This window comes from Gekko japonicus, unplaced genomic scaffold, assembly GCF_001447785.1.
Source record: "Gekko japonicus isolate JY-2015 unplaced genomic scaffold, Gekko_japonicus_V1.1 scaffold834, whole genome shotgun sequence".
NCBI classification, from domain to species: domain Eukaryota; kingdom Metazoa; phylum Chordata; class Lepidosauria; order Squamata; family Gekkonidae; genus Gekko; species Gekko japonicus.
In genome coordinates, this window is record NW_015165855.1 from 235,777 (window position 1) to 247,368 (window position 11,592).

At 49.5% G+C, this 11,592-nt stretch overlaps 1 protein-coding gene across 1 annotated transcript in view; it reads left to right on the forward strand.

The window, feature by feature from the left end:
* The window catches only part of DIAPH1 (diaphanous related formin 1), a 139,692-nt gene that overhangs the window by 84,613 nt on the left and 43,487 nt on the right, over positions 1-11,592 (forward strand). Inside the window, exons 18-20 of the mRNA XM_015411130.1 lie at positions 2,347-2,442; positions 3,124-3,218; positions 5,680-5,781. Of these exons, the coding sequence (XP_015266616.1) occupies positions 2,347-2,442; positions 3,124-3,218; positions 5,680-5,781 (293 nt within the window). The remainder of the gene's footprint in view (positions 1-2,346; positions 2,443-3,123; positions 3,219-5,679; positions 5,782-11,592) is intronic.

Sequence of the window (11,592 nt, forward strand, 5' to 3'; positions counted from 1 at the left end):
TTCCCTTTTAGTCCCAGCGCCTTTCATGTGTGCAAATGCACAACAGGAATCTAGGTCAGTGACTCTGAACCCCTTAGCAACAGTGCTTCTGACCTGGGAAGGGAGCCTGTGGGCTGCCAATCGCTGCTGATGGGTGAAGGCCATCCTCCTCCTCCTCCTCCTCCTCCTCCACAAACACACCCCCATATCTTTTCCTTCACCACATCACTAGGGAGTTTGTGTCCCTACGTGTTGGCCTGTTGCTCCTAAGGCATTGAAGTTTCTCTCTACTGACATTATCAGCCAGCGACATATAAGCCGGGGGGGGACACAGGCTGGTCTGGGGTCGAGAGCTGCCCTGGAGACTGAGCTGAACAGAGAGACACTCTGGCAGCAGGGCACCGTCCACGACATCCTGTTTATCCCTCTCCACAGGCTGGTCTGGGGTCGAGAGCTGCCTTGGAGACTGAGCTGAACAGAGAGAAACTCTGGCAGCAGGGCACCGTCCGCGACATCCTGTTTATCCCGCTCTCCCCTTTCATTGTCTTGGCCGGCTTCCTGCTTGCCTTTATAAAAACGCAGACTTGCCGCCCTGTGATTGTTCCAAGGAATGATCTGCCTTGCCATCGGATGTGAGTGAGAACTTGTGAGTCAGTCCTTCTCCTCGCCGAGAAGTGATGTGTGGGTGTTTGGGGAGGATGTTGTGTCTTTCTGGGGTGCGCGAGAACCCTTGGAAGTACGGAATACACATCTATTGAGGTCGGATCTGGACTGCCCTTGGATCTTGCAGGAGGTGAAGAAAATCCAGCATGCAGTGTCGCAGGTTATACGGGAGAGCGGCCTTGCCAATAATTCCACAAAGTCACTTGTCGTACAAAAATAAACAGCATGCTGGGATTCCTGCCTACACACGCACAGTGCCGTGTTAGTCATTCAAGGCACATGTTTGAGCTGAAAGAAAGCCTGCAATTTCCCCATTTCCTTCAGCTCTCTTGCCTGGCTAGCTAGAGATGGTGTGACCTGAGGCAGGTGGCACACTCGCCTTCCGGGAAGTGTATGGAGTTGAGCCTCAGAACCTCAGTGACAGGAAGGACCTTGCTGTTGGACTTTGTCGGAGGCAGCGCTGAGGCAGCAACTCCATCAGGCACCAAGTTCTCTGTCCAGGAAATCTTTTGTCACTGCTTAAGGCCTGGCACAGGAGCGGCCATGGGTATTTTTCCACTGGTGCAGTGTTTCCAGTGCCGTACAAGGTCAGATGCAGGTCAGGGCTGATGGGGGATCTTTCCAAGGATCTTTTTTCAGCTGCGTCTGTGTCCCTCTCTATTTCTCCTCCGAGGAGGTGCTGTGGCTCAGAGGTAGAGCGTCTGCTTTGTATGCCAGAAGGATGCAGGTTCGATCCCTGGCATCTCCCGTTAAAGGATCAGGTAGTCGGTGGTGCCTTTTGCCTGAGACACTGGGAAGCTGCTGCCAGTTTAAGTAAACCGGGGGCCCCCAACCTTTCTGAGCTTGCGGGCACCATTGGGATTCCAGCACAACATGGTGGGCGCAGCCACAGAATGGTGCAGGAGGCGGGGACGGCCACAAAATGGCCGCCCCAGGTTACCTTCAGTCACGCAGTGAAGCTCCTGGTGCTGTGGTGGCAGCTCCTGGTGCTGTGGTGGCAGCTCCTGCTGCAGCAACGTTTTTCCAGAATCTGCACAGCTGATCAAATCTCCAGTGGCCAATCAGAAGCCTTGCTGGGCAAAAGTCTCACCTGGTCCGTCTCACTTTCTAAAAGCACTTGGTGGGTGCCAGGAAAGGTGCTGGCGGGTGCTGCGGTGCCCACAGGCACCACGTTGGGGACCCCTGGAATAGTCAATGTTGACCCAGGCGGACCGGTGGTCTGATTTAGTGTAAGGCGGCTTCATGGGTTCATGTGGGTGCCAGCGTGGCGTAGTGGTTAAGAGCGGCGGACTCTAATCTGGAGAACCAGGTTCGATTCCACACTCCTCCACATGAAGTCAGCTGGATGACCTTGGGTCAGTCACAGCTCTTTCAGCCCAAAAAATAAGTCTAGCACACCACGTGGTGGCCTGTAAGGCTAAAAAGAGCTATTACTTCAGGCAGCCAGACAATCTTAGGATCTCCTGGCTATACCACACACAATGCCATGCAATAATTAATTTAATTAATTGTTTTATTTAATTAATTGTTGGGTTCGTGTACCCCTTCTAAGGAATTTGGGGGTGGGGTGGGAAGGGCATCGTATTATATCCTCAGTATGATCAGCAGCTTTTGGGAGAACCCTATGGAGGAATTTTGTGCTGGCCAGTTTGAAGTGAAGGGGTTCCTCGTGTTGCTGACCTCTTGCCTTCCTTTGACCCACAGCAAAAAAACAGCAGGAGAATGGAGAGGAGAAGAGCCAGTCCAAGAAGAAGGTCAAAGAGCTGCGGGTGCTGGATTCGAAGAACGCCCAGAATCTCTGTGAGTAGTGCTAGCTCCAGCACAGGGGTCTGCGGCCTTCTGCAATGAAAGAGCCAACCTGTGTTCAAATTCAGAGCAAGAGATCAACAAAAAGCCGGCGTAAGAAAGCCAGTCTGCATTAACCGAAACTGTACAAGCTAACAGTACTGTTGACGTGTTGATTAATAATCCAGAAAATTTCTGCCGCTCAAACACCGGTTGTTCCGAGTCCTTCATTAGGAAGCAGCACACACAAGATCTTGCAATAAACATATGCAAGAGTCCCCTGCACAGTTGTCTTATGCACGGGCATAAATCTGTGCATGGTGTGCTTGTTGATCGCTGGCAACTGTTCCCCTCTATAATTTCCCCTTCTGTGAAGCATCTCTAGGAATCTATTGAGGTCCCATAAAAATCTTCACATATTTGGTTATTCTAGCACACACACCCCATCCCTTCGGATTTTGATTATCTTTTTGAAAGAACTATGTTTGGTCCTGTAGGGAGCCACATTTGGCTCGGGAGCCACGGGCTGTCGACCCCCCTCTAGCCATTGCCCCCTGCGTCTAGGGCAAAGCTCTGAGTTTAGTTGAAAGGGCTAGAGAATGAAGATGGGGGGAGGGGAGTCAAGCCGCGCAGCCTGAGGCTTTGGACAGGATGCTGTCCCCAGAGATTTACTTTGCTTCTCTGTGAACTTGGCAGCCATTTTCTTGGGCTCCTTCCGCATGCCCTACGAGGAGATCAAGAACGCCATCCTGGAGGTGAATGAAGCTGTGCTGACCGAGTCCATGGTGCAGGTGAGCACAGGCTGAAGCTTGCAATTATGTGGTGCAGGTGAGCACAGGCTGAAGCTTGCCAGTATGTTCTTCTTAGGGGTGAGCAGGCCTTGCAGAACTTGTCCCACACGCACACAGACCCCAGCCCTGCTTAATACGCAGCTTGTTTTTTGCTGGCTGCCTTAGACGGGGAAAGTGGATTTTTGAGCCCTGCAGCTGACCTCAAGCTTCCATCTTTCCTTCTCTTTCCTCTCCGACTTAGCTCTGAGACCAGCTGTTCTTTGCCAGCCTCATGACAAAAAGATGGAAAACCAGCAGAGACGGGCATAGGACCCCTTGATCCCTTTACACAAAACCAGGGGCCGTCCCAGAGAGAAACTAGCTCCAGGTCTTTAATCAGGACCTCTCCGTAATTAATCAAGTATGTTTAGCACAAAGGATCTGCTCTAGCTGTCCATTTGCATCTTCAACTAAAATGTTTTTCCTCGCATGACCCAGCAGAGATCAGCTGAGAGCCAGTTTGGTGTGGTGGTTAAGTGCGCAGACTCTAATCTGGGAGAACTGGGTTTGATTCCCCACTCCTCCACTTGCACCTGGCTGGATGGCCTTGGGCAAGCCGTAGTTCTGATAAGAGCTGTTCTTGAAAAAGAGCCGTTTCTGTCAAGAGCTCTCTCAGCCCCACCGACCTCACAGGGTGTCTGTTATGGGGAGGGGGAGGGAAAGGAGTTTGTAAGCCGCTCTGAGACTCCCTTGGGTAGTGAAGGGCGGGGTATAAATCCAATCTCCTCTTCTTCTCTTCTACTTCTGACAACCCCAGCTCCAAGAGGAAGTCAAGGTCGCCTATAATACTGCCTCCTGCCCCAAGACTTCTCTTTCCTTTTTAAGAAGTGTTCCCAGGGCATGAGAACTTCCTCTGCCATGCCAGCTGGAGAGCATGCCACCCGGCCTCCCCTTTTCCAAGCCCAGGAAAAAGGAATCTTTCCTCTCTCGTTTCAGCCCAAGTCCTATAACTGAAGCCAGACTGTCTCCCCAAAGAGTTACAGTCTTCTCCAAGCCCCTGGTGTTATGCTGTGGCTTACACCTTCACCCACCACAGTGACACATGGATCTTGCCTTCCCTGGAATTTGTGCTTTTGGGTTTTTGGCTGCCCAGATGCTTATTTTGGGACACACACCCCCCTTCCCAAGGAGGGAGCTTAGAACCTGCTCAGACAGGTAGTAGCTCCAGCCTCCTACTCTTCTTTCTACCTCTGGCCACTTACCCCTCCCCCGATGCATGTGTATTGTCCCAGATGTGTGGATGTTTGGAATATTTGCTTCTCAGTGTGGGCATTCTCTAATATTTGGCATGGTTGCTGTATGCTTGATTCTGTTGTGGATGCTTGAATGTCTCTAACAATACAGATGTCTCTGGTTTCACCATATTCCAGGTCTCAGTGCTTCTTCCAAATTTGCTTAGCAGTCTTAGCTACTCTGTGTGCGTGCGTGTGCACGTGCACGCCCCCCCAAGCTGGGTCTAAAACAGCTTGCAGCTCCTCCAGCACAGGAGTGAGAGGCGCCCGAGGGAGGTTTTCTTTCTTATGCTTGGGCTTCTCCGAAGAGAATTTGGGCCAGACTAAAAAGTGTGCTTCGCTCTCACAGACAGGTGTCTAGCACTGCCAACCTAAGCAGGTTTACTCAGAATCCTACTCATCTCTATTCAGCTGGGACCTACTTCCAGGAACATAGAATCATAGAGTTGGAAGGGTCCTCCAGGGTCATCTGGTCCAACCCCCTGCACAATGCAGGAAATTCACAAATACCTCCTCCTCCACACCCCCAGTGACTGCTGTTCCACACCCAGAAGATGACGAAAAACCTCCAGGATTGCTTTCTGACCCCAAAGTGGCGATCAGCATTTCCCTGGGCGTGTAAGAAAGGGCCACGAGAACTAAGCACTGATGCAGCCCTCCCTGCCCTCCATTCTCGTGATCTGCCCAAGTTCACAGAATCAGCATTGCTGTCAGATGGCCACCTAGCCTCTGTTTGAAAACCTCCAAAGGAGGAGAGCCCACCACCTCCCAAGGGAGCCTGTTCCACTGAGGAACCCTTCTGTCAGGAAGTTCTTCCTAATGTTCTTCCTAATATTCTTAGGATGGTGCTGCAGGACACAGATACCTTCTTGACCCCACATAGTAACCAAGCAGCTGGTGGACTGAGTTCAGACTAGTGAGTTACCTCTTGTGCAAGGCTGATCTAGAAGAAGACGTTTGTGTTTAAATTCCTGCCACGCAATGATGTACCGGTTTCTGCCCAAGGATACAGAAGTCTGACAAATGAGTGTTCCTCAAGGTGTTTTTCCTTTCTTTGGGGGGGAAAAGACCCATTGCCCTTTCTGATGTACCTAACTCCTCCTCTTTGCAGGCAGAACCAGAGCGTCTTCCTTGCCTTCCCCAGCAGCCGCAGTTCCACTAACGGCATCCTCTTTTGATTCCTCTCTCAGAACCTCATTAAGTTAATGCCAGAACCAGACAAGTTGAAAATGATAGCCGAACTGAAGGAGGAGTACAACGAGCTGGCCGAGCCCGAACAGTTCGGAGTGGTGGTGAGTGTCCTGCCCCCAGCGTCTAGGAGGCCGACTGGGAGGCACGCCTCCTCCCAAAGAGAAGCAGCTGCATCTTCACATGCAGGGCGGCAAGGCGGGTTGGCTCCTTTCCTCTCTCAGGTGTGGTCTGTCCTTGCCTGAGGGGGTTGTCTGTTGCTTCTCCCATCGTTCTTAATACCGGGAGCTCTCTGTGCAGCTCTATAGGAAGAGATCCTGTGAGCAATGTTCCCTCTAAGCTGAGTGAGTGTGAGCCAGCTCGCAGGTTTTTAGCCTCCGGCTCACACCTTTTCCTCTTAGCTCAGGAAGGATGGCTCCAGAGCAAACGCATTTATACAGTAGCCAAATCGCTCGCTCACAACTTTAATGCCAGTCGCTCACAAAGTAGAATTTTTGCTCACAAGACTCCACAGCTTAGAGGGAGCATTGCCTGTGAGGTCTGTAGGAGATCCTCTGTGTCTCAGACTGGCCACACAACAGTTTGCCCACGAGTCAGGAGCTGTGTCTCAAAGCCCGTCGTTTTGTATCAGTCATCCCTGAAGCGGAGACTCCCGCCAGGAACTGGAAATATTTTAAAGCCCTGCCCTCAGATTTCGAAGCCTCAGACTGGGGGTTAGAGGGAAGGTTGAACACAGTGGAGTGGGCAGAAGACTTTGCAGCAGAGCACCTGTCCAGGGATGCAGCCAGTACCCTCCCCAGAGTAGCAGCTACAGGGGATGGGAACAAGGGCCTGGCACTTATCCGCCCTGCCAGTCGCATTCCTTGCCCTTGGCTCCCTTTCGAGGGTAGCAACAAACACACGGGGAAACACATCAGAGTTATACAAACATAAAGAAACACAGTGTTAGAACAAAACACACTCTACTAATATGCACTTGTGTCTTTATTTATTGATTTAAATACAATAGAGACCCTAGTATATCTTATACATGTTCATATCATGCAAAAATCTAAAGAATATTATACATTTACTAATAGAAAAGTCCACAGCTACAGAGGCGTATTCCAATGCTGTAGAATAGGTCTCTGTAGCTGTGGACTTTTCTATTAGCAAATGTATAATATTCTTTAGGTTTTTGCATGATATAATAATAATAATAATAATAATATCTTTCGATTTATTAATCGCTCAGTCCTGCAGAGCTGTTGGCTCTGAGCGATTTACAGTTACACATATTCACACGGGACTAACAGTGATTCATAGGGGTAAAGGAGGACAACATATGAATCTTTTAAGTCGCACACGTTTGCAGCCGACGGGGATTTTGTTCAGCTGTAGGCTTAGATGTGTTCCAGATGGCATTCGATCAGCTTGACTTGATGACATCAGCTTTTTCCAGGACTGCTTCAAGTCGCAGCATTGCACTGCCACCGCCTGGTCGGATTGGCCCATCGCAGGCTTCTTGATGCCGAGGAAATCGTTCCAGGCTTACGAGCTTATGAGCTGGACATTCCATTTCGCCGGCTAACACCTCCCCCCACCGGGGGGGGGTAGTATGCCCACCCTCTCTAAGGAGTGGTAGCCATTTTATCTACTCGCCAAAGCTTTCAAACTGCTGGGTGGACGGCGAGCTGCGGACAAGGCTGGTATCTCACACCAGCACGGGGCTAGAACTGACAGCAGTTCTGTTCAGTTCAGATGTTACTGTAACCAGAGGATAAATCCTCTGTGCCACCACATATGTATAAGTTATACTAGTGTCTCTATTGTATTTAAATCAATATATGAAGACACAAGTGCATATTAGTAGAGTGTGTTTTGTTCTAACATGGTGTTTCTTTACGTTTGTCTCCCTTTCGAGGGTGGCGGGGGCAATGAGTAAGCCAGCCGAGCTGATGGATGCACCCTCGACAGGACGGGGGGAGGGGGAGATCCAGGGCTTTAAGGAGAAGGAGAGATGGCAAAACAACCAGCGCTTTGTGGAAGGACCCAGTATATTGGGGATGTGTGTCGGTAGGCGCCCAAGACGACACAAACACAGAATGCTGCAGTGGGCTAGTTATATCCAAAAATGTGTCCAGAGGGCTTGCTAGTTGCCAGGGTCCCTCAGAAGAAAGCATTGATGAGATTAATCAGGGATAAAACAATGTAGTTTGGAAACGCTGTGTAGCGTTCCCAGGAGTGGACAAAGGAGACCGGAGGTTCCCTTCTGGATGTAAAGTACAATTTGGGTTGGGTTCCTGGTTACTTCTCCAGTGGTTGAAGAACTAATGGATTGCTAATGTAAAATAATCAAAACAGAAACAATACTGCTTGATGAGTCACCTGGGTTTGGGGTGTGGGAAAGGAGTGGAATTCAGGACTTTTTGTTACAAAGGAAATGTGGGGAGGAAGGCTGAGGCGAAATTGAAAGGGGATAGGGATTGAGGCTGAAAAGAAGTAGCTGTGGGGCGAGCCAAGTCCATTTGGTGTAGTGGTTAAGTGCGCGGACTCTAATCTGAGGGAGCCGGGTTTGATTCCCCTCTCCTCCACTTGCACCTGCTGGATGACCTTGGGCAAACCCTAGTTCTGATAAGAGCTGTTCTTGAAAAAGAGCAGTTTCTGTCAGAGCTGTCTCAGCCCCACCTACCTCACAGGGTGTCTGTTGTGGGGAGGGGAAGGGAAAGGAGTTTGTAAGCCGCTCTGAGACTCCCTTGGGTAGTGAAGGGCGGGGTATAAATCCAACTTCTTCTTCATTGTCCAGAGTATGCAGATGGCAGCAGGGCGGGCGGAGGGGGGTTGCGGCTGTCAGAACAAGATCTCATGTGCTTCCTGGGGTCACTGCCTGGGCATGATTATGAGGCCTGCCAGTGCCGGCATCCATCTTTGTCTCCACTTACGTCAAGATGCCTGGTATATGGACTCCTGCGATTCCCTGATGGGGAACATTGCTGAGTGAAATGACCCCTCCTGACAAACGGGATCTGCATGCTTACAATCTCCCCCCCCAAAAAATGAAGGAGTGATAATGTAGTTGAACAACTTTGGTTTTCTGATTTTGGGAACATTGAGTCTGAAGAAGTGCCCCAGAGAGAAAGGAAGGTAGAGGAGAGAGGGATAAAACAGTGGGGTAGAGAGAGAGGAAGTGGGTTACCAACTAGAAAAACTTTGGTTTAAGGGAGTTATTTCGAAGCCAATAAAAATAAAAATTAATTATTATTATGAAAGATGTGGGATTGGACTTGGACTGTTCTTCAGGAAGGAGAAAAGATATACTTCATGCTTTCGTAAAATTCATAAACTAATAACATATCGAAATCACATGCAATCGTGCTAATAGAGAATGTTGTTGTTCAGTCGCACAGTCGAGTCCGACTCTTCGCGACCCCATGGACCAGATCCCGCCAGGCCTTCCAGTCTTCCGCCGTCCTCTGAAGTTTGCTCAACTTCATGTTCGTTGCATCTATGACACTGTTTAACCATCTCATCCTTTGCCGTCCCCGTCTTCTTTGACCTTCAGTCTTTCCCAGCATCAGGGTCTTCTCCAGTGAGTGCTCCCTTCTCATTGGGTGGCCAAAGTATTTGAGCTTCAGTTTCATTATCTGGCCTTCCAGGGAACAGTCAGGGTTGATTTCTTTTAGGATTGACTGATTTGATCTTCTTGCAGTCCAAGGGACTCTCAAGAGTCTTCTCCAGCACCATAGTTCAAAAGAATCTATTCTTCGGCACTCGGCCTTCCTTATAGTCCAACTCTCGCAGCCATACATGACTACTGAAAGACTATTGAAAGAGGTAGTCAATCTTTAAAGGTACAATTGTGGTCTTAGGGTACTGTCTCAGTGATGATCTGGTTCTTATAGATCCACATGGGTCAATGCAGGGGTAATTCATGAGGACAACCAGATGGATTTCACCTAGAGAACTGGTGTTGAGTAGTGATGGGCATGAACTGGGAAAATGTGGTATGGTTCATGGTATGCCAGCTTCATGAACCATGAAACATCACAAATAAACCAGTTTCATTTGTGAGGTTTGTGACATGGTAGAACACCCCTCAGCATGATAGAGACACCAAACTCACAAGGGATATCCGGCTAACCCACCTCTACCTACATGCCAAGGTTGGTGAGGATTGAATTTATGGGGTTCGAGTTATGGCTCCCCCAAAGAAGCTAAATGCAGAAAGAAAAACCGATTAGTGGTGCAAACTTAAAATGACTCAAAGCAAGATAACTGCTGTACCACTTAACTGTTTACAAGTCAGGAATGGGGGAAATGGGAATGAATGTGGGCAATGACATGACTACAAAACAGATTAGAAAATGTGGGTGCCAAGGCATCTTCCTAAAGCCACTTATAAGAGGTGCCAGTCGGTCGGAGAGTGCAGGCAGTAGAACATGGTAACAACAGGTGTAAGCAGTATAAGGGACAACGTATAACTGTGGTGAAACAGGTTAAGACACAGGCAATCCGTGTCCAGCAAAGTAAATGGAGATAGCATACACATTTCAAAGCACCTCTCCCCCCAAGTCCTGAGTGCCCCGTGGTGGGGTGATCAGGATGTGGATATCAGGTAGAGTTCATTGAGGGCACTCCCACCCACCCCCCACCCCCAAGATACCCATGATGACAGGAGGCACAGGCAGTCTCTGAGCCTTGGTGTCCAGGAGTCAAAAAAGAAAGGGGGAGGGGAAACCCTCATTAAAGTCCAAGCTGGCAGGGACCGCAAGCTATTTTGGAGCTCCAAAGTGATGACTGGGCGGCCACGGAGAGGCGTTTGTGGCTGGCTGCAAGAGGCAGATTGCAGGCCGGCGAGGATTTTTGCTGAAGTTGGAACAGGAGTGGGTGGAAAACAGCAAAGAGCTCCTGGCGTCAGGAAGCGACTTGTAGAACTGAACAGCAGGTTAGTGGTGTGGTCTCCTGCCAGGGAGATGGCATCTCAGTATGGGTTTTAGCAGGTGCCTGCAGTTTCAGGGGCCTTGGAAGGCCATTGGTGAGTTGCATGGCTGAAGGAGTGTTGAAAGAGACAAGTGGAAATAGCTGAGCTGTCAGTTTTGTTGAGGTGGAGAGGAGGATGGGTCGAGGTTCCAGGTGAAGACGTAAGAGGTCTGAAAGCGCCACTAAGTTGTAAAAATGGCCAAAAAGAAAACCTTTCCAAAAATAGAAATTGTATTGCCATGGCTGCAGGAAAAAGTTGGGGGGCCCTGGAGGAAAAACGCCAGCTCTGCCTAAGGGGGTGGGTCAGACCCAGAAATAAAAGTCAAAGAACAGAAAAATGAAAACGAAACTGGGAGGCCGCAGGGGCAAGCAGTCTAGACTAACCCAGGCGGGCAGCTCCTTGCCAGCTCCCTTGAAGTCTCCAGGCGGGAGATCTGGCCTCTCATAAGTTGCGTGAGAGTGTGTGAAAATAAAACTGGCAAAGATCTGGAGAGCAACAATGATTAATACACACACACAAAAACGGGCAAACAATTCCTAAAGCCACTTATAAGAGGTGCCTTTCTTCTCAGGCATAAGACTTAAAGTGCAGGTTCAGACTTGAGTTCCTGCAGATACAAAAGAACTTGAGAGAAGGATTAGCGGGGAGTTTGCATGGCCAGAAAGAAACCTTGGGGCCATGCAGGGATAGAACTCAAAAAGGGAAATGAATTGAGAAGAGCAGAGTGCTGATCATGCACCTCAGATAAGGGTACATGGAGAACTGGGCTGTGGGCACGATATCAGGCATAAGACTTGTGCCAGAAACAGTTCCTCTGTGCATGTGAAGAGTGTCTTTCGTTGCTGTTAGAAGCCAGGCTGAGGGGGCCTGGGCATGTAAATTACTAAAACTGCCAAAATGTAGAAAAAGAATATTGAAAGAGTCTCCGAGACAGATAAGCCAGTCTATATGGATG